At 33.9% G+C, this 22,210-nt stretch overlaps 2 protein-coding genes across 2 annotated transcripts; one reads left to right on the top strand and one right to left on the bottom strand.

Annotated features, from left to right (window-relative positions):
- The first annotated feature begins 5,597 nt into the window (after positions 1 to 5,597).
- Positions 5,598 to 7,354, top strand: LOC107946836 (E3 ubiquitin-protein ligase Os04g0590900). The gene has a single exon (XM_016881303.2). The coding sequence runs from the start codon at positions 6,093 to 6,095 to the stop codon at positions 7,173 to 7,175; it is 1,083 nt and encodes a 360-aa protein (XP_016736792.1). The 5' UTR covers positions 5,598 to 6,092; the 3' UTR covers positions 7,176 to 7,354.
- A 10,245-nt stretch (positions 7,355 to 17,599) lies between these two features.
- LOC107946837 (transcription factor bHLH71) lies at positions 17,600 to 20,323 on the bottom strand. Its single transcript, XM_016881305.2, has 3 exons — positions 19,474 to 20,323; positions 18,298 to 18,723; positions 17,600 to 17,877 (listed from the first exon to the last, which is right to left on the bottom strand). Exons 1-3 carry the CDS (start codon positions 19,942 to 19,944, stop codon positions 17,779 to 17,781), a joined length of 996 nt encoding a protein of 331 aa, XP_016736794.2. The 5' UTR covers positions 19,945 to 20,323; the 3' UTR covers positions 17,600 to 17,778.
- Between the last annotated feature and the right edge of the window lie 1,887 nt (positions 20,324 to 22,210).

Here is a 22,210-nt window from a genome sequence, read left to right as displayed (position 1 = left end):
GAATTTTGGATTAGTATACTTGAACATATGTATGTGATTCGGTCTATTGAGGTCATTATGAAATTAAAAGTGGAATTCACGTATGTATGTAATTATGATAGTTATATTCGACCATTTAATATGTATGTGAGATCAAAGTATGATCTTGGTAGTAAATGATATCTTCGTATTGTAAATTATGTGAATTCGGCCTCACTAGCTAAATGTTAATATGTTATTATTCGAATATATATATAATTATGCTTATGACTTACTAAGCTGCGAAAGGTTACTGTATGTATGTTGCTCTTCGTTTTATAGATTTTGAAAGTTGGTTACGAGCTCGGGGATTGTCAGAGAAGATTATCACACTATCGACTCCTTTCGGTATTTTGTTAAGTTTGAATCTGATCTTATGGCATGTATAGTATAGTTGGAATGCTTGATTTTGGATTATGTAATATTGAGCCATGTGAAAATGGTTTAATTTTCTTGTTTGTGTTCGGTTTTGGGTTGAATTATGGTTTAAGCATACTTTGATCATGGATTAGTATTTTTACGGATAGTATTTATATGGTAATGTACATATATATGCGTATGGTGATTTCATTCATGTGTTTCGGCTTTTATGTGGTTGAAGTAATGTTAAGTTAAGTGTCTAGGTTATGTATTATATATGTAAATGTTATATATGGTTTGTTGGATTTAGTAATTAAGTGAATATAGAATATGATTTATAAATTGAAGTATGCTTGTAAATGTTGATGACTAATTACTTTCGGCTTATTGATTAAGTAAATGAATATCTATATATATATCCGAATGTGTATGAATTAGATGATTATAAATCCAAATGTGTTTAGGCTATATTGAATAGGTTTGTATTAGTAATGTACTCATATATGCTATGTTTGATTAAATGGTTAAATAGGTATGGTTGGTAATTTTGGAATTTGTTTTATTCGTTATGTGTGTACTAGGCTAAGCTATAGGAATTTGACAATTTGATATGGTTACTTTGAGTCAAATTGAATGGTATGTTTGCATTGATGAAAAGATTTAGAAATGTGGAATATGTGTACAAGAATATTTGACTAAAGTAGTAAACTTTATTAAATAGTTATGTGATATAGTTTATGTTATGTATTAAAACTATCTTATATGACCGAATATATAGTTAGTGAATTGTTACGTGTATAGATTTAAAGAATGTTAATTATGAGATGATATTAAGTTCGAATATACATTTTTTATTTTAATTTAGTTGTAATGACAAAGTATGCAATGTTATTATGCTTGAATGGTTAGATATATGTACTTGAATTCGATTGAATGTCGGTTTTGAGTTGTGTTTTGTGCGGTAATGCCCCGTAACCCTAGTTCGGCGATGGATACGGGTTAGGGGTGTTACACACAGGTCCTGACACAATATTCTCTACTTTCCTCGCCAAATTATAGCCCTCCACCAATGTTTGAGGTTTAAACAGACGGAGATATTGGCCAATTTCAAGTTTGAAGTTACTAAGGAATATGCTTAACGCATAAGATTTCAGTAGATTTAACTGATTTAACAGACTCAAAAATCCATCATGAAACTGATCCATGGACCCTTGCTACTTGAAAGTTACTAGTTCAGCCATAGGATCTAAGGACTTAGATCCAAACCGTTCTCTAAGTCCCCTCACATACATTTCCCAAGTAAGCAATTGCAACCTTCCATGTCTACGTACAAAGAAATGATGCCAATCTAATGCCCTTCCTTCAAGGTGCAGCATAACCACCCTAATTTTCGTATGGTCACCAACTCCTTCAGCCTCAAAATACTACTCTAATTTTGACCACCACCCCCTAAAATTATCTTCATCAAAATGTGGACAATCGATCCAAAAAGAAGAATGCTCAACCTCTACTACACCCCTCCTAGAAGACAGACTCGAATGGCCAAAATCATGCATCGGAGACACCATTAAGGGTTCTTTCGCTGGAAACCTAGGAGAGGAACCTAAAACTCTATTTCCCTTCCCAATCACAGAACCAGTGACAGCTCCCGGAAGGTTCTGACCAAAATATTGTTCAAATAAAGCATGGAGCTCGGAACAAAACTCCAATCATACCTCAGAACGTACCTCTGTTTTGATTTCTTCCTGGAATTCTTTTAAACGTGCATCAATTTGTGCATCCAACTGAGTGAGCTCCGTTTGCATTTGAGAGAACTCCCCTTGCAGCATACCTAGTTCCTTCTGCATCTTGGTGGTTACTCCTTCCCCGGCCATGAGAATCGGCAGCTCTGATACCCTTGTAATGGGTTAGATTTGAAAGAGAAACAAGAAACAGAGAGAAGAAGAAGATATCGAGAAAAAGAGAGAGAGATCTGCTGAAAAATATTGTTTTCAATTCGTAACATCCATTTGAAACTGTTTCAGTATATAAGGAGACCCACTAATAGTAATCCAATAATAAGGACTAAACGCATCGTTTAACCATCATGAAACGCACCGTATAACTAAACGAAACAATTATAAAACACAATGTTTAAGAACGACTAGAACGAAAATATAAAAATAAAATGATCGTTGATTGCTGGCATAACATTAAGCCAACAATCAAGAAGCAAATCAAGCTCGCTCTCATTTTCGATATCTTAAAACCCAACAAGGTGAAGATTTTGTTGAAGCCACTACATTCAAAAAGTTCAAAAATTAAATTATGAAAGGGAGAAGAAAGAAAAAGAAAGGAAGAAGAAGATGAAAAAAGTTCAAAAAACAAAAGGAAAACAATTAAATTACTATAAATTTGAAGAAAGTATAGGGATTAGTTATGCAATTTAATCTAAAATTGTCATCTTCCATTATTACAATAACAATGGTTAGTGATTTCAGTAAATAAAATGTAACAGAACAAATCGATAATGCTAATGATTATATTGTAATTTTTTTAGAATTAAGTAATAAAAATATAATTTAAACTATACATAAGTAATTAAATCTATAATTATATAATATTATTAAAATATTAATTATTCAAATTATAAAAATATACAATATTATATTAATTTCACATTAATGTGAGTATATATAGTTGCGTTATTTGAAGGTCAAGTGGCCTTATGCATTAGTAAGGAAATCCAAATGAGTGAGGTTGTTGAGACGGCATCAACAATGAGGTTGGTGCCATTAAAGATGAAGTAAGGGATTTTTAAATTTCTGAAGCTTTAATGCATTACCGAATTATTAGATCCAAACTACTATTTCTTTTTTATATAACCATGATTTGAACTCAAATTATTTTTCAAAATAAGGTAAAAACTCGACTAATAGATCATAACTTAAAATTCAATGTCAAAATATTATTTGATAACCGTAACTTTTTTGATCATATCAATAGCGACATAATGCATAGGTTTTACCTGATGAAAATGGAAGATGTGAAGCGATGTGAGAAATATATGCAGCAAATTTTAAAAAAAATTATGGGGGTTGGGGCCCTACCAGCCCCCTAACTACGCCCATGTTTGAATGGTAATCTATTTTGAAGCTTAAAAGAGATGAGTATTTTTTTTTTGGTTCAAAAGAACAAAATTACAACCAATTAAACTAAAACAAAGAGACTTTTGGTAAACAAGTGCAACCATTCCTCACTGTCAAAAGCAATTTTGGCCATTCGCATCACAAATTTTTTCTCTAGGGATGTACAACTGGATGGATAATTGGGTGCGAATAAGAATTGATGGTTTGATTAAGGTAGAATCAAGATATGTTGTTACAAGGAGTCTTGAGAGATGAACAGGGGGAATGGATTCTTGGTTTTAACTTACGGATGGGGAAATGCTTAATATTTTATGCTGAATTATGGGTTGTTTTAGATGGTCTGTCAATACTGCAAGGAAAGCATTGTGATAGAGTGTTATGCATATGGATAGTTTGGAGGTTATTGAAGCTATCTAGTAATTTAATTCGAGGTTCTCTAGCTCGGTGTTAATCAGGCGTGTATATCAGCTCCCGAAGAATATGAGAAATTGGAAAGAGATGAGAGATGATGTTAACAAAGTGTGTGGAGGTCAGGAAATGGGAATGATCTGTAAAAGCAGACGCCATCATATCATCGTTTAATTCTCTTTATTTTTAGGCTCAGTTTCTATTGTCTCCGGTAGTGAAACCTTACATTACCAGTGACCATAAATTCATCGCTGCAAAGTGATGTACCAGACGGCCATTGAATGTTGAATTAGGCCTTCTTTCTTATTTTCCCCCTTGACTTGATTTATAATTTTGTAGAATATTAGTGAGCCATCAGCCAATTCATTAGTGCTAGAGTTTCTCAGTACTTGCACTCATTGCTTTTGGCTACAAATCTTATCAGGAATGCACTTAATACTTCGGTTTCTCAAAATTTTCTTGCTCAACCTTAATTACAATTAAGAGAATCAGAATAATTTTAACACATACTGATATTATGCTTTTCAAATTTTGCTGATGCCATATGATTAATTTAAGTACTTGTTCTCCCCCTTGTTAATCGGAATCTTATGCTATATATTAATTATTTTAAATCCTTTGCTGGGTGGTTTTACAGACTAATAATAATCTTTGACAGGCTGAGACATAGTGGCTTCAGTTAGCACTTTGCAGATATTCCAGTATAGACCATCTCATATCTCTGTTTTGTCAACTTTCTTTTCTTAGGTTCCATTAAAATGATTCGAGCAAATTAGTGGAATTTTTTGCACAGTGGGTGTGTAATGGCCTTCAAAGGGGGCAACACATACTCTTAAGAACAGTGACCCATTGTCTTATTTTCTCAACGAGAGTGACTCTTGACACAGAGCACTAAAAAAAGTTACAAATGAAAAGAAGAGAAAAGTTAAACTAACACTAAGGGGGTAGAGAGAAAAGGGTTTCTTGGTCACCACACTTGGACTAAAACAAAGCTTCTTTATTGACTAAAAAACCTGCCTACTTCATTCATTTTCTTTTAGGTTGAACAACAACTTTAACTTGTAAAGAAAGTCATTTCATGTCTAAGAATGTGCCTGGAAATAGTTGTTTGTGTCAACATTCTTGGTGTTGCTGAAGTTCCTGATTTCTTTTACTTGCACTTAATATTATAGTAAGGAAATCAAAGTCCCTTTGCTTCAATGGCAAGGAAAAGAGAGTGGTACTGTGGGGGAATATATGCTTATTTCAACTCGAAATTTCATACAATTTTCTTAGGCCCCACAGCTACAATTTGATGAATTTATAAGTCACAATGGAGCATATTGAGTTTTATATTGCTGGGGATAATTTTGTCTAGTGTCTCAAGAAATATTCCTACCTTTTTTTTTGCTCTGCCCTTTTTCATTATAATGAAACAATGAAAGGGATATTAAATCATGCCATGAGGTTCAGAAAATGCAAAGAAAGACTACAAAATGCAAGCTTGAACTTATCTGGTTTACCGTATACCTAATCTGACGGTTCATTCCAGAATTTAAGACTTAGGGTTACATTAACCTTTGTCCAAATTAGGGTTAGATTAGGGAGTAGAAGAAAATCATCACTATCTTCCACAGTTCCACCTATTTTCGAAGATTACACATATGCTATATTATTCACTTCAACTGCTACTGTCATAGACAATAATTAAAGCATTGATTATTTTTTGAATTCCCAACCAACATCATTACATCACCCCCTAGCACCTAGTCAACATATCATTATCCTCGCATACAAAAAGATAGCTAAAGAAAAAGAAGAGAAAGAAAAAAAAGAAAAGAAAGAGAAACCCATTAGTACCTCTCTTGTTTCTTTCCTGTCTTTGCTTTGCTTTCCATGTAATCCCTCTTTGGGCTTAGCCTACTTTCCCACCTCTTCTTTGTCTCTTCAACAAATTCGCTTCTCAGGCTTACACTGTCCTTTTGCATATGTATTGTTCAATTGCAGTGCATTATAATTTTGCTCTTTAGGTTCTTGCTATATGCTTAATCATGCCATCCTGTTTGCAGTATTCGTAAGGTACTCCTTTTGATCTTTATTATTTCTCTAGTGTCTAAAGGGCTATTCCTACATAGGAAGAGAGATTATGTCGGAAGTGATAGTAAGTTAAATTGTTTTAAGAGTTTTTATCGACTTGCTATGGGGTCTGCTGGTAATACAAAAACCTGGGTGCCGTACATGACCACCAAAGACTGTTCTCAAGGTTTTTGTAGCTTGTATTGTCCACAATGGTGCTACATCATTTACCCTCCACCACCTCCAATAGAATTCGCGGTTAATACTTCAGGCCCGAATTTCTCCCCTCTTGTGATTGCGATCATTGGTATTCTGGCCAGTGCTTTTCTTCTAGTAAGTTACTACACAATAATATCTAAATATTGTGGGAACTCGGACTCCTCTAGTAGAAGAGAGAATCATGAAACTGATGAAGTAATGGAACACAATCACAACCCATATATGCATGAGCCATGGCAGACTTCAACTGCCGGACTGGACGAGGCTTTGATCAAGTCCATTGCGATTTTCAAATACAGAAAGGGCGATGGCTTGATGGAAGGAACGGATTGTTCAGTCTGCCTCAACGAGTTCCAAGAAGACGAGAGTTTGAGGCTGTTGCCTAAATGTAGTCATGCATTCCATGTCCACTGCATTGATACCTGGCTTAGGTCTCACTCAAATTGCCCTTTGTGTCGTGCTAATATAATCTTTATTACTGCTTCACCAACACCTCCATTGCCACCTCCAGTACGGACAGAAACTCCTTCAGTCAATGAATCCTTGCAGGATAGGCAACCATCCAGAAATGAAAATCCAGCTGATGAAAGACTTTCAGAAAGGGTTTTCATTCCAAAGATTCCATGTCGTACTTTGAGTGATCTAGGGAACATGCAAGGAGGAGATGCGGTGATTCATATCAGAGAAGAAGGTTATCAACAAATGAGAAGATCAGTGTCGATGGATCATTTCTGTCAACCCCAACTTTCAGTTGCCGACATTTTGCATAGGAATCAAGAGGGAGATCACAGCAGAGGTGAAGGGTACCATTTCTCATTAGGTATGGCTGGATCATCAAAACAATCAGCAGAAGGCAGTAAGGTTAGCAATAGAATGAGTGTGTTGCACCTTGTAATCAACCCTGCTGCAATGAAGAGATCCTTTTCCAGTGGTAGATTCTTTCTTACTAGGCAAGGAAGAGTAAGAGATCCATCTATTCCTCTTTAAAAATATATATGCATATATTCCTCGTTGTATAATCATGATTCATGAAAATGATAAAGAGAGATTGTGTGACTGTCTAATAGCTAGCTCTATCCGTAATTGGTAAAGATGGTCCAAGTGAGAGAACTTGTGAAAGCCAAAAATTATTTCAATGTTTTAGAACTTCCCCATTTCTTTCGTTAGTATTTCTTTTTTTCTTCCGATTGCCTCTATTCCCAGCGTTCCAATTTGCATCCACATTTTATCTATTTAATGTACATTAAACTCAATACGTGAAGAAAGTTCAAAATGGACCTGCAATTATAAATGTACTCAATTGATGGGTATCCTCTACAGTCATCTATTTCCATTAAAATTATAACCAATGAATGGGTTTTTTTGGACTAAACTTTTAGGCTCACCATTTCCTAGTGGAACGAATTTAGACCTAAAAGTGGGGAAGATCATGTCATAGAAGGCCCAAAATATATTTCTTTATTGTTCACGTTTCAATTTTGGGATCATCTAAATTATTTGCTCGGACACAGATATTTTCTTCTCACGTAGATATTTGTTTATTACATGCAAAATGCAGTCATATTTATAAAAAAAAAAGAGGTTTATTGAATTAGGCTACTGCTGTCTGAAACTTGTACCTACGGATGACTCATTAATATTATTTATCCCAACACCCAAAAATACTATCTACTCTCTAATCTTTTACCAACTACGTGTTTATAAACGTACTTAATAAATTAATTTTAATATAATTTATTATAATTATATATATGTCACATATTTGGGTAATTATGTTGAAGAAAAGAAAAAATCATAATGATTTTTTGTTAACTTTACTAATGCGACATATATGTGGATTGTCACATTAACATTTAATTAATTTTTCAAATTTAAAAAAATTAAAAATATATTTTTTTAGTATTTTTTAACTTTTAGAAATAGTTTTTATTTTTGTTTTGAACTTTTTAAATTTTAAAAAAATTAATTAAATGCTAAGCAGCAATTCACGTTTATGTAACGTCAGCAAAATTAACAAATGTTAACTTTTCCATCTATTTTGAAGTGATTTGATAAAAAAATTCAAGTTTAAGGGCCAAAAAAAGCGAAAAATTAATGAATGGCTAAAATGATGTTTTTTTGTAAACTTAGAAAGTCAAACAAGTCATTATGCCAACAAAAGATATAACTATTGTAATTAGTAGGTTCCATTGTATCGAGTATACTTGGAACACTTTAATTACATTCTCCAATCTAGGAAAAGTGTTCGAATTTGAGTAGAGGTATTCATGGATCAAGTCAGATCTAGACATTATATTGATATACTTTATGTTTGCTGAAGTTTAGTTTGACCCAAAAAATAAGCCTAAAATTTTGCTCAAGCCCTAAGTTCAATCTATATTTTAAACGTGTCTTTTTTTTTTGCCCAAGTCTATTTTTGGAACTTAATAATTTTGCCCAAATCCTCTCATATTTCGGATGGACCTTTAGGCCTGAGTGGATAACTTAACCCATGAACATGTCTAAATTTGAGTAATTATGTAGGTCAAATAATTACACTCAAATCTATTCACCTATGACTTTTCAAACATTTTCCATCTTGATTTAAGTTTTAAAAGTTATTTTATGCAATAATAATAGAATTTTAATTTTAGGATATATATTTTATATTTTAAAATAAATTATATGTTACTTTACTAATCACGTTTAAATAATTTAAGAATTTTATTGACGAGTGATAATTTCTGGTACAGTTTGATCTACTAAAAAATTATTTGCATTATATGTAAAGCATGTATAATGAAATCAGCAAAGCCATTGCACTTCAACATAGTGTTGTTGGAATTGGATTAGACCGACCGATTTGAACGAGAATTGACTGGTATACTGGTCCAAACAAAGAGATTGAATCGACTTTTAAGCAAATCGATTGGAATTGGTAAAAATCCAAAAGTCGGGACAAAAATCAGTGGTTGAACCAATTCAACTGATAAATATTTTTTTGATATATTTTTTAAAATTGCTATTAATTTTTTTGAATTATTATTGGATTAACAACCAAATCTGTTGTGTCAATTATCTAATTGGTTTGATTACCAATCATAATTTTAAAATATTGCTTCAAAATTTGTTTAATATTAAATTTATTGTTCAAATTATCATTAAAAAAATAAAATAAACATACACTACCAAAACTATCTTAATGCACAATTCTAATAATTCTACTAAAATAAACATGCACTACCAAAACTATCTTAATAAACATACACAATTCTAATCATTCAAACAAAATACAATTTTCAAATATATTATATATATAATATTTAATATAGTAACATTTAAAAAAAACATGTGTCGAAATCATTTTTTTGAAAACAAAAATAAGTTATCGACTTTAAAAACAAAAACTGGAGTCGCCACCGATTCTTTATTGAGGTGTGATCGGCTCACCTTAAAAACGATTCTGGTCTACGAAATTTGAGAAAACGGGTTCGGGAGTCAGTTACGCACGAGGAAGGGTTAGCACCCTCGTAATGCCCAAAATCGGTACCGAATTTGATTATTTAATGTCTTAATGTCGAAGGTTAAAAAGATTTTTGTTGAACTCTAATGTTGAAATCTGAAACGGATAATCAAATGTTCAAGTTAGATAAAGAAATCGAAACCCAATACGTTAGGGTACAATTTCTCAAAACTCCCAAACTTTGAATATCGTTTTAAAATTTTAAAGAAAATCTCCATTTCGAGAAAGCTATATGTCATGCCCAATGCGTTAGGATATAACATATTGAATTCCCGAAAATAATTTTTGCTTATACGTTTTGAAAAAGAAAATTCTCGATTATTTAGGATTAATAAAGAAAATCGGAACCCAATACGTTAGGCTCGATTTCCTCGAAAATCCCGAATATTGAATATCACTTTTATTTTAAAAGCCTTTGAATCAAAAGAAAATGATTTTAAAGTTTTGACGAAATCAAAATATATATTTTCTAAAAGATACGTTAAAAATATTGATGTAATATGAAACAAATATTTTAATTTAAATTATATGTATACGTATGTACAAAATATGTATATATATAAATATAATATATAAGTAAATTTTAAAAAAATATGCATATTAAAACATGTATATATAAGTATACGTATATAAAATGATAAAAAAAATATAAAACAAAACAAAAACTTATTATAATTTCTAAGAAAATATGTATGTATATATATATGTGAAATGTATGAAAATAGGATAAAAATATAAAAGTATGCATATGTGTATATATTTACAAAGAAAAACAATATATATATAAATATAATATATAAATAAACTAAGAAAATATATATATGCGTGTGTGAAAATATGTATGTATATAAATGTATATATATAAAATGAAATATATAACAAAAAACGTAAGTATATATAACCTATAAAAACAATATGTATGTATATAACATAAAGAAGATCTATATATATGAATTATAAAATGGAAAAATGTATATATATATGTAAACTATATATAAAAAACTAAGAAAATAATATAATAATGAAATATATAAAATATGCACATGTATTTTAAAAACATTTAAAATATGTACATATATTTATTATGAAACACAAACATATGCGTGTATATAATAATAATAATAATAATAATAATAATAAATTAAGGATTAAAAACAAAATAAATGAAAATTCAAGGGGCAAATCTAAACAAAACAAAACACCAATGGATCAAATAGAACACGCAGTTAACAAGAGAGGACCAAAAGGGAAATTAATCCCTTCCTCTAAAACACTGCGCAGCAACACGGACTAAATTGAAACAATTATAAAACATGTGGAGAAATTTAGAAGAAATAAATAATTTAATTTAAAAGCATTGTAAAAGAAAAGGGACCAATTGTGCAAATGGCCCATTTTGAAGAAATGCGCGGATCCTTCCCGGGTCGGATCGGGTCGCACACGGGCATGGTCAATACGACGCCGTTTTGGTCGCTGGAATCAAAGGCTCAAAACGGCGCCGTTTTGATCCCTTATAAAACCTTTTTTTTTGTTAAAATTTTCATTTTCTGCTACTATTCAAAAGCAAATCAACCCTAGCCTCCTCTGCTAGGGTTTCAAATTCTTTAGGCCGCCGCCGTCAGTCCTTCCACCACGACTCCACCGTGATCGGTAAGTTTCTCCTTTTCCTCTTCTTCTCGTTTCGTTTATTATTAAGAAACAAAAGGAAAACAAAATAAAAGAAAAACCGTAAAAGAACAGAAGAAAAGAAAAGAAAAAACAAAATCTGTTACCTTCAAAATCCTTGCTTTTTTTCTTGTATTTTCTTTTTCAGTTTTTTAGTACAAAATTTGCTAACCCCCTTTTACATCAATCGATTCCCCTTATATATTTCCCCGAATCCTTTTACAAGTTTTTTACTGCGTGTATATCTTGTTGTTCGTGGTTTGCAGGTGGGACGAGCGTTGCGGGACAACGTGCGTGACATGCAGGGCGACGTGCAGGAGGCGTGTGGGGAAGGCGTGCGGCGCCAATCTGCTGTCTGCCACTGTTTAGGGTTAGGCTGGGATTTGGGTTAGTGGCTTGGGCTTGCAATGGGTTTGGGTTTGATGTAATCTGGGCTTTAGGCTTAGTTGGGCTTTATATTGGGTTTAAAACTGGGTCTGTAATTTATTGTATTTTTATTTTTATTTTAAGGTTTATATATTTGGGCCCGGGCTAAAATGGCCTATTATAGCTGCCCCTCTTTGCTCGTTGTCGTGTAACGGGAACAAAGTAAAGACTTTAAGATGGCCAATTTTGCCCAGGCATACTGGACCTTAGCGCTCTTCAAGTAGCCTTATTTCAATCTACTGTGTCTGCAGAGGTATAGGAATCAGTGCTTCAATCTACTCCACTGCAATATCAAGGAGATAGGACTTGTACCTTGTAGCTTCTCAAAAGAACAAAACTTGCAATCTGTAGTTTGCTCCACCGTAACTTCAAGGAGATAAGACTCGTAGCTTCAACTTATTCTGCTGCAACTTCAAAGATGAGTCTGATACGATCTGCTCTACTGCACTTTCAGAGAGATAAGATCCGTGGTGTTAATCGCTCCACTGCATCTTCAGGGAGATAGGATTATCTTCTTCAATTTATCCAATTACAATGTCGAGGAAACAAGATCCGCCGTCGTAGCTTCAATCTGTTCAACTGCACCGCTAAGGAGGTAAAATTCGTCGTTATGGCTTCAATTCTTTTAATTACGCTGTCGGGGAAACCAGATCCGCCATTGTGACTTCAATCTGCTTCACTGCGCCGCCAGGAAAGTAAGACCCACCATTGTGGCTTCAATCTTTTTAATTGCGCTGTCGGAGAAACCAGATCTACTGTTGTGACTTCAATCTGCTCCACTGCACCGCCAGGGAAGTAAGATCTGCCGTTGTGGCTTCAATCTTTTTAATTGCGCCGTCGGGGAAACCAAATCTGCCGTTGTGACTTCAATCTGCTCCACTGCACCGCCAGGGAAGTAAGATCCGCTGTTGTGACTTCAATCTTTTTAATTGCCCTGTCGGGGAAACCAGATCTGTCGTTGTGACTTCAATCTGCTCCACTGCACCGCTAGGGAAGTAAGATCCGTCGTTGTGGCTTCAATCTTTTTAATTGCGCTGTCGGGGAAACCAGATCTGCCGTTGTGACTTCAATCTGCTCCACTGCACCGCCAGGGAAGTAAGATCTGCTGTTGTGGCTTCAATCTTTTTAATTACGCTGTCGGAGAAACCAGATATGCCGTTGTGACTTCAATCTGCTCCATTGCACTGCCAGGGAAGTAAGATCCGCCGTTGTGGCTTCAATCTTTTTAATTGCGCTGTCGGGGAAACCAGATCTACCGTTGTGACTTCAATCTGCTTCACTGCACCGCCAGAGAAGTAAGATCCGCCGTTGTGGCCTCAATCTTTTTAATTGTGCTGTCGGGGAAACCAGATCTACCGTTGTGATTTCAATCTGCTCCACTGCACCACCAGGGAAGTAAGATCCGCCGTTGTGGCTTTAATCTTTTTAATTGCAATGTCAAAGAGATAGGATTCACTGCCCACTGCTTCAATCCGCTCCACTTCAACTAATCCAAGCCTTAACGCTAGAGAGATAAGATTCGCCGTCGTGGCTTCAATCTTCTCCGCTACAATGTCAAGGAAATAAAAATCTGCTATTTTCAACCTACTCCACTGCTGTTCAAAAAGATAAGGCTGAAGTTTTACCGGTTTGTTCTTTAGGGAACATGACCTGTATAATTCAAATTATGAACCTAATTATGCCTAGTGATTAGGATGTCATGATCAAAATGAATCAAATGCTCCTAACTAAACGTGTATGAATGACATTTGAATGAATGTAGAATATTATTTTTCGAGAATGATCCCTTTTTATCACTTAGGCAGTCATTACTCAAAGTTTATTAAAGTCGTATCACTAACGCACTACAACGTCCTCTTGCTCGGCTAGCATCTCCAAAGAAACGCTTGATCAGATTGCCCCCCACTGTGAATTTCAAAGTTTCATCCCTTGGGACGTAAAATTTGTACCATCTTTCTCTCACTGTAACCCAAGGGTAGAAAAATCTGGTCTTTTCTCAATCCTCTCCTATCGCAATTCAAGGATATAGAATGTGAAACTCTTTGGTTCTTTACACCATTTCCAATGTGTCATACCAAATGCTCATGTAAAAATGAATGCTTTCTTCTCCGAGGACACCTCTTCCTATTGCTTAGTGATCATTGCTTGCTTGTTCATCTAAGCCTTGCCACCAACCTATCATCCTGTTGTTTTGTTCAATCAATGTTTTTTACAACAAAATAAAAAAGAAAGTCTTAATTTAGACTTTTCCTTCTCAGATTTCCAACATTTAAACCTGGTGCGTTCTAAACAATAGTCCTGTTTCAGGTTTCTATATTATTTAGAAACTTTTAGAGTAATATGCGAAACTTCCCTTGTGAAAGTTTTATTAGTCCATTAATCATTATTCTAATTTAACATGCTTGCAAAAAGAGCAAAACGATGGATAACATAGAATTGATTTGAGAACATAGCTTGAGATGAATATATTATCAAGAATATTAAGAATAAAAGAAGAATTGACTCGTATCTTGAAAAAAAATGAAGCATCCCAAGAACAGGTAATTCAATAAAAATAGTATGAAAACTAGGTGCCCCAGATATCGCAGCTTGAACTTCTCTGTACAAACTTCCTGAAGACCATTCTGAGTTTGACATGTGCTTAGGAGATCTACAATACTCTGTCGATGCTCCAAGATGTCGCGTACCCTTTCCTGCTGATTCAGGCATAGCAAGATCGCCACATGCCCCAATCTGATCAAAATTTGAGCTACTCTTATTACCTCATGCCCCATTCTGATCAAAATTTGAGCCGCCCTTTTTTAGGTTTTCAACTCAAATCCCCTTTGGTCTAAGGCGCCCTTTGCTGGTTTTCACTTTAGCCTCTCCATTTTTATTTTTTCCATTTTTCATTTTTTCATTTTTCATTTTCATTTTTTCACATTTTTCACATCATCATTTTTTTTTTGCAACTCAAAGTGCTATTTGCGGGTTTTTACCTTGGTCCTCTCCTTCTTTAAGCGAAGTATTTCTTGACTAAATCTGAGTTTACAGGATTAGACAAGTTTTTTACTATCCATCTCACTCAGGATCAGTGCTCCTCCAGAAAATGTCTTCTTTACAACATAATGACATTCCCACTTTGGCACTCATTTTTCTCTAAAACTCTTTTGTAAAGAAAGGACCTTTTTCAATACTAGGTCTCCATTGTGAAATTCTCTGGGACGAACCTTTTTGTTGTAAGCTTGCATCATCCGTTTTTGGTACATCTGACTATGACGAATAGCTTTTAGCCTTTTTCCTTCAATTAAGTTCAACTAATCGTATCGAGATTAGATCTTCATCCTACTTCAGCTCAACCAATACCCGAAGAGAAAGAATTTTAACTTTAATGGAAAAAACCGTGATAAGCTAAAGAGAAAGACATTGCCCCTGTAGAGGTTTTTTTATTTCTTTTTGTTTTTGTTTTTTGTTCTTTTTGTTCTTTTTTCTTTTTTTGTTCTTTTCTTTTTTCCTTTTTTTTTCATTGAATATGCACTCATAGTATTAGGCAAGTCCTAGTCATCCCTTTCGATCAAAATCAATATTATTCCAGATAAGGTCTTCCCCATAAGATCTTCCACTTTCATTTTGTATGCGAAAGATCTTCTTTGGCATCAGGTTTCTCTCATAGAGCCTTTTGGGGCGAAATTTAACTATGACGAGAAAATTTTAGATCTTCCTCTTCAATTAGGATGAAATCCAACAAAAATACGGAAAAATGACAATTTGACTTCAACGGAATAAGCTAGAGAAGAAGGTATTGCCCCGGTAAAGAATTCTAACTGCATCGTTCATGATGTGAACTTGAACATACTGCAAATTTTTAACGTGCTATTGCTCCGATTACAATATCAGTGCTTAACCTGGGCATATCATGGTATAACCATACGAAGACATCTTTGAACTCTTGAAGTAACTTAACAAGGTCTTGCTTCGTTTCTTCGGTTATGCATGTTCTCCTAAAGTCACAATCCCCATTGTCTCTTCAAGAGGTAAAATTTATTCTCTTCTTGCTCTACCATCCTCAACAAGTCTGGAGATAGGCTACGATCTATGTCATCTTTAAAGTCATGAGATCTCTCTAAACACATATCTTGCTCAAAAGGAGATCCTGAATATGTAGCAGCATTACTCATGTCATTGATACCTGGGGACCTATAGTGGGTACCAAAGAATATACAAGGAAAGTATGAATTTATAAATGAACACTTATTTGTACAATATGATTATGAATGAATGAATGAATGATTTAGAAGAAAAATCTAAAAGAATGAAAAAAATTGTAAAGAATAAAAGAATACTAGCTCAAAAAAAATGATCACAATGATGTATTAAAATAATAACTTTCAGACATGAGCCTATTTCACAAAGGTGTTCTTATCACTTCTAGGCTAAAAGCAATAAGAGTGTTCTGAACATTACTCTGAGTAAGCTCTAAAACTACAGGAATTTCCTTCGCAATCCAATTATTTAGAACATCTCCAAGTTGATAAGAGCGAATATCTAACAAGGACCCTTTTCAATTGTGTCTTCATATATGGTATTGATGTGAACGCCTCTCAACACTTCCTCATACATCGCATTCACCCCAATACCTAAAGTTATGGTGATGTATTTGTAGGTTAAAAATTTAATACTACGTGGATTTACTATAATTTCTTTGTTTTTTGAAATGTGTATTTTGAGTGCGTTAAGACCAATTTTTTTAATTCTATTAAATAATTCGATGTAACTTATTTATTAAAAACATATGATCCCATGATATATATACCATAAAATTTACGTACACTAAAACATTTTTCATATTAAAAAAGGAAAAATATATAACATTTATCTAATTATACAAAAATATCAAAATGTATATACCAATATACCATACCATATCATTACATTACATTACATTTTTTAAGAAAAAAAAAATCCATGGAAAAATGGTTTTAAACTTGAAAGTACACAAATTGAAAATTAAAAAAGTCGAATTATAATAGAAAACTGAAAATATTCTTCTTCTTTTTTATCTTTCCTTCTAAAAAAAAAAAGGAGAGGGTAAAGATTGATCCAACGTCACTGTCTGGTTTACACAAGAAGACATAAGTCTTAATTAAGGTACAGCTTCATGCTTACATAAAGAAACAACAATGAAGGCTGAAATGAGAGAGATATATAATGGATCGCAACCCCAAAATAAAATTAGAATCAAAATTTTTAAAAAGAAAATAGAAAACCCTCTCTAAGACCCCTCAAGCTTGTAAAAACTAGAAAAAAAACCAAATCACTTTTTCCAATACCCGTCCCGGTCCTAGCACCAACTTCTGCAATGTCAACTTTCCAATTTTCTTGATCATCTAAACCCGCTGATGCCAAAATTTGTCTCCTCTATTATTAGAGAAAGAGAGACATGAGTTTCATTACAAACCTGCCAATCACCTGCTTGTACCTTCTTGGATTTTCTTATATGTATTTAAACCCAAAATAATGAAAAGGACGGTTTGACAGTTTTTTATTTACTGCTCAACCTATGGCTTTTAGTGAAATATCAATTTATATGTATAGTAACATAACTTCTTAATCTTTAGTAGTGTAATAATTAAGTTATGTACTGAGATTCTTAAAATAGAGATACACAACTCTAAACCAATGAATCAATGTCATATTCAAGTTTAGCAACAAATATCTTTAAGATTTTAGTGAAAAATCATGCAAGTAATTGGGGTGAAGCTACTCATATGATATGCCGATGCATGCATGAGACCTAAACAACGATCTCATTGGCATTTTAAGAAAAAACAATACGTAGTAATGAAGTTTGTATATATTACATACCGACCTGAAAAGTCAAACCTACGATAAACTCATAACACACTATTTTTTCATTGATTCAAGCTACATACATACAAGAACAGTAAAAAAGAAGAAATGCAGAAACACAAAAAATAATAATAATAAAGTGGGTGGCATATTGGTGATATGGATAGATCAACATAAAGCAGTGGCATCTTGCTCAATTATTCTGATCATGTGGTGAACTGCCCTTGCTATGTCATCTACGGAGCTGAGCTGGCATCCTTCTTCAACCTGTATTCAGAATGTTTCAAATTTTAGCCCAAAAATCCTATGGTTTTCTTGAATTATAGAGAGAAAAAAGAAATAACTAAACAAAGGTCGTCTAAAATAATGGAAAATGACGTTTTTTTCCTTTTCAAGGAGAAAAACAAAAGTATACGAGAGCAAAAGACGGTATATGCCCACTCCCCCATATGACAATAATTGAAGACGACCATCTCTTAATAGTCGTAGAATGTCCGAAGAAACACTACCCCATCCATCATTGTTTTCTACCATTCTATGAAAACATAAATATAAATTAATCTTTCCTTTTTCTAAAATTAATGAACTCAAAATTTTCATTGACTCATCTTAGTATATTACTTTTTCAGTTTCTTATAGAGTGCAATTTATATATTTATACGCAAAATTGGATTGTTATAATATTACCTTGGCACTGATAGAGTAGAGAACAAATGGATCCAGGGTTGTGACATTGAGGTGGAGGATGGAAAGGTAAAGTGATTGAAAACCAGCAACAAGCTTGCAAAGCTGAGTGGGACCTTTTCGCAAGAGAATTCGAAGATTAGCATGAGTTTCAATCAATGTCACCTCAATATCGGCTGTTGATGCCTTAGTTTTTGATGTATATTTGTTAGGGATCTGAGACCAGGTGTACTGAGGCTGCATAAGAAATTGTGCAAATGGTGGTGATGATAGCATTTTGGAGTTGGTGTTGGTGGTTTCTTCATTGGCAGCAGCAGCTGGTGTTACTTGTTGCAGTACCCTAAACTTTTCAGCTTCAAGGGTCTGCAGAAGGTGCTCAAGCTCCTTCACAAACTCTATGGCACCACCAACTATGGATGCTTGATCACCCTACACATGCAAAAATCATAAACTTATCTTAAAACTTGCTTTGATTTGGGATAAAAATGTAGATATATATATTCAAACAGCAAATGAGATTAACCATGAGTTTTCAATCATGGTTCTGCTGAATTTCTATTTAAATAATAATATAGCAAATGAAAAAGCTATTTTGATATATCCTATTTATTACTATTTCGATAATTTACAGGAACAGCTTTTTCTTTTATTAATTCAGCTTTTGCATGACTAGCAAACAAAAGAATAATCCAAAGAAAAGCAAAAGGCAATAATAGATTTCTTTTAATATTTGCCAATTCTAGCTGAACTTTTTTACCTGTCTGATACAATTTTGCCGCAACATTATGCCAACCTTTTTTCAAGTCGGAACTATTATTGAACTTTAGACCCTCAATCAGTCCAGCTTTTCAGAACTGTACTGAATCACATCAGAATTGCATTTCGCTTAAGTATATCAATTAGTTAAACTTTGAAGGATTTCTCTAAAAGTAAAGAACTCGTTAATTGATGAATGAAATATGGTAATACTTAAAATTCTAAAGCCATGAACTTAAGTTTCAACAACCCAGAATAATATAGATACAACATTTAGTTCCAAATCCAATATATATTATAAACTAAACCCCACTCTTTTGTTAGACAGTTAATCATAATTATTAGGGCATCCCAATATAGAATTGAAGTAATGACTCATTTGAGGAGAGGAAGATAAAAAGAGAAAGGATGGAGAAGACAAACCCTTTGGACATAAGACTCAGGCATGAGGGAGCGTAAAACAGCTAGATGCTCATTCATTTGCTTTCGCCTGTTTCGCTCAACAGCAATGTGAGTCATTCTTTGAGTCTCGGCCTCTTCTTTGTTCTTGCATACCCTTGGCTTTCTCCTTCTCTTTTTCCTCCCTTGAACTGCCAAATTCGGCCTCCGTTCCATAGCTTCCGTTGCTGTTGAGCGGCAGCATTGTGGAGGAGTCACCATTGGAAAGCAATTCAAAGCAGTACTAGTAGATTGTTCTTCCATTGAGAAAGTAGTCACGAAAGAGTCATTGCTGCTGTATGGGGTTGCAGATATAGTATCATAGATAACGAAGTTCAAGAGGTCGTTGGAAGAAAGGGTTTCAAGTGTCATTTCTCTGCTGAAGCCCAACCTACACCTCCAAACAATATATCTTGCAATTCTAGTTTCTCTAAAGACTAAACCACTTTCTAGCATGAACCCCCCAGCTCTACAGAGAGGTTAAAATGAAGGTGTTTTTTTGTTTTTTGAAAGGTAGATTTATTTATATCCAAGAGGTTAAACGAAGTTAGGGGGGGGACATTGGGGGTAATCTTATGTTATGTTATCTATAGAGAGAAAGTCAGAAGGATATGGTGCACGTGAGAGGGGCAGGAAAAAATAAGGTTTTATTTTGTGATAGCATGAAATGAGAGAGAAGGAAAGAAGGTCTTCACTCAGCCCTGTTTTAGATTTGGGTTTGTCTTCCCGATTTTCATAGATGCTGTCAACACTGGCAAAGTCTCTGCAATGGAGAGTGTGGTGGGGGGACCCAAATCTATATAGAAATATGCATACCAACAACACAACAAGCAACTGGTTAAAAGCTACCCTTTCAACATTCAAATCTGTGTTTTAATGTGCAGAGGGGAAAAAAATGACTGCCTCACGCACTCTAGATTCTCAATACACATTACTTTACTTACTTATCATGTGCTTGACAAATGACAACCCATTCTCTGCAGTATGATTGGGAAAGTTTTTTTTTCATGAATTTCCTTGTTTGGTTTCACGGAAATTGGATTCTACCTAGGCCGTTTCCCATCGGACTTTATATTGATTGGAAAATGCAAAGAACACATATGAAAATGTGAGAATCCATGATGCTGTAGGCTAAGGCTTAGGTTAAAAAGAGCTATTTGAGTTATTAAAGTGATTTTTCAGCATTTTGTCATCAACCCCAACCGTGATGTCAATTATAGACCCAGCTTTTGTTGTAAGTGATCAGAAATCCATGAAATGGAAGCTGCACCCAAGACTAACCATTTAGCCTCTCGTGCATCCCTTCCCCCTCTTTTGATTAGTTGCACCATTTTATACGACTGTGTACTAGAATTGATTTTGAAATATTAGTATTTAAATCATCTTATACAAAACTGTAAGATCAATAAAATAAATTGGTACGCAAACAACCTCTTAACTTAAAAGGTAAATATATTTGTATAAAGGAAAATTCGATATGAAAAAAAAGAGAAGGGAAAGGCACGGAAGAGGTAAAATCAGCCAAAAATTGCAAACAGACATTTAAAAATTAATGATAGCTAATGTGCCGAAATCTTACTCAATATAGATTGTCATTATAGATTAGTGTTAGTGGAATTGTTGCTTCGCGTGAAACATCAAAACAAGCTGATCAAAACCATTTTTTCTTGGCTTCCTCTTTTTTCTAAAAAAATGCTAGTTATCATAGTGCATATTAACAGAACATGAAAGCAATTAGTATGGTTTTAGACTTTAGTGCAAGAACGCCTTCGTTAATGATTACAATGTTGATTTATTACAACAATAATGCGGTGCCTTATTTCAATCGAAACCCAATTATTAATCTTCAATTTTCTTTTTTCTTTTTATATTATTATACATTCGCACTACTCATGGCAATAACGTACTAGTGCTTCCTAAAATAGCACAAGGAAGACGTCGAGACTCGAGCCATAGCCATTTGCTACGTGTAGTTTAGTAGTCTATTTTATATATCAGAAAATATGATGGAAAACATAGAAACGAATTCGTATATATACGTATATACAATTATATACTACAGATATGTATGCATTGGTTGGCACAAGAGCGAGTGAAGGAGAAAAGAGAGAGAGAGAGACAAGAAACACAGAAAGGGTGGCCTTATGCCCTTTTAAGTACTGATTGAGGTGGACCATGCAGGGACATTTGTCAGACACATTGCAGGGTAATCCATGTGACCGTCAGCTTCCTAGACTTACAAAGTACTACAAAAGTTTTGCAATCTTCCATAATCTAATCTCTTACCTTTTCTTTTTTCAGCTTTTACCTTCCATAATCTAAACTTTTCCTAGTTTTTCCTCTCTGCTATTGTTTTTAAATTCTTTTGTACAAATAAACGTCGATATCTTACACCTCATAAACTCCAAAACTACATACGATGATCAATAGCCCATCCATACCACGAGTCATAGCTTGTACGAGATGTGCTAAATAATAGCCATATCATATGCACAACATAACATATACATATGCATATGCATGTGCATTTACATGGGCATGCTCGTTATCTTGGTCGTTGTGTACAGCTTGGTTATAAGAGATATTGTATGAATAAATATTCTTAATTATGAGAAGAAAACAAAAGGAGTTATTGCAAGTAATCTGCATACTAATAGAAGAAATGATAAGCATTAATGTTAGAACAATAACAAAATAATTGTGTGGTCACATTAAAGCTTTT

This window comes from Gossypium hirsutum, chromosome D12 (assembly GCF_007990345.1).
Source record: "Gossypium hirsutum isolate 1008001.06 chromosome D12, Gossypium_hirsutum_v2.1, whole genome shotgun sequence".
Taxonomy (NCBI): domain Eukaryota; kingdom Viridiplantae; phylum Streptophyta; class Magnoliopsida; order Malvales; family Malvaceae; genus Gossypium; species Gossypium hirsutum.
The sequence above is the reverse complement of the archived record's forward strand: the minus strand, read 5'-3'. Positions and strand labels throughout refer to the sequence as shown.

Excerpts from the sequence above, each read along its gene's own strand:
- LOC107946836 (XM_016881303.2), top strand. The coding sequence starts at position 6,093 with ATGGGGTCTGCTGGTAATACAAAAACCTGGGTGCCGTACATGACCACC.
- LOC107946837 (XM_016881305.2), bottom strand. The coding sequence starts at position 19,944 with ATGCTAGAAAGTGGTTTAGTCTTTAGAGAAACTAGAATTGCAAGATAT. Across the intron at positions 18,724-19,473 it reads CTGAGTCTTATGTCCAAAGG|GGTGATCAAGCATCCATAGT; the intron begins GTTTGTCTTCTC and ends TTGCATGTGTAG. Across the intron at positions 17,878-18,297 it reads TCTACTCTATCAGTGCCAAG|GTTGAAGAAGGATGCCAGCT; the intron begins GTAATATTATAA and ends TTCTGAATACAG.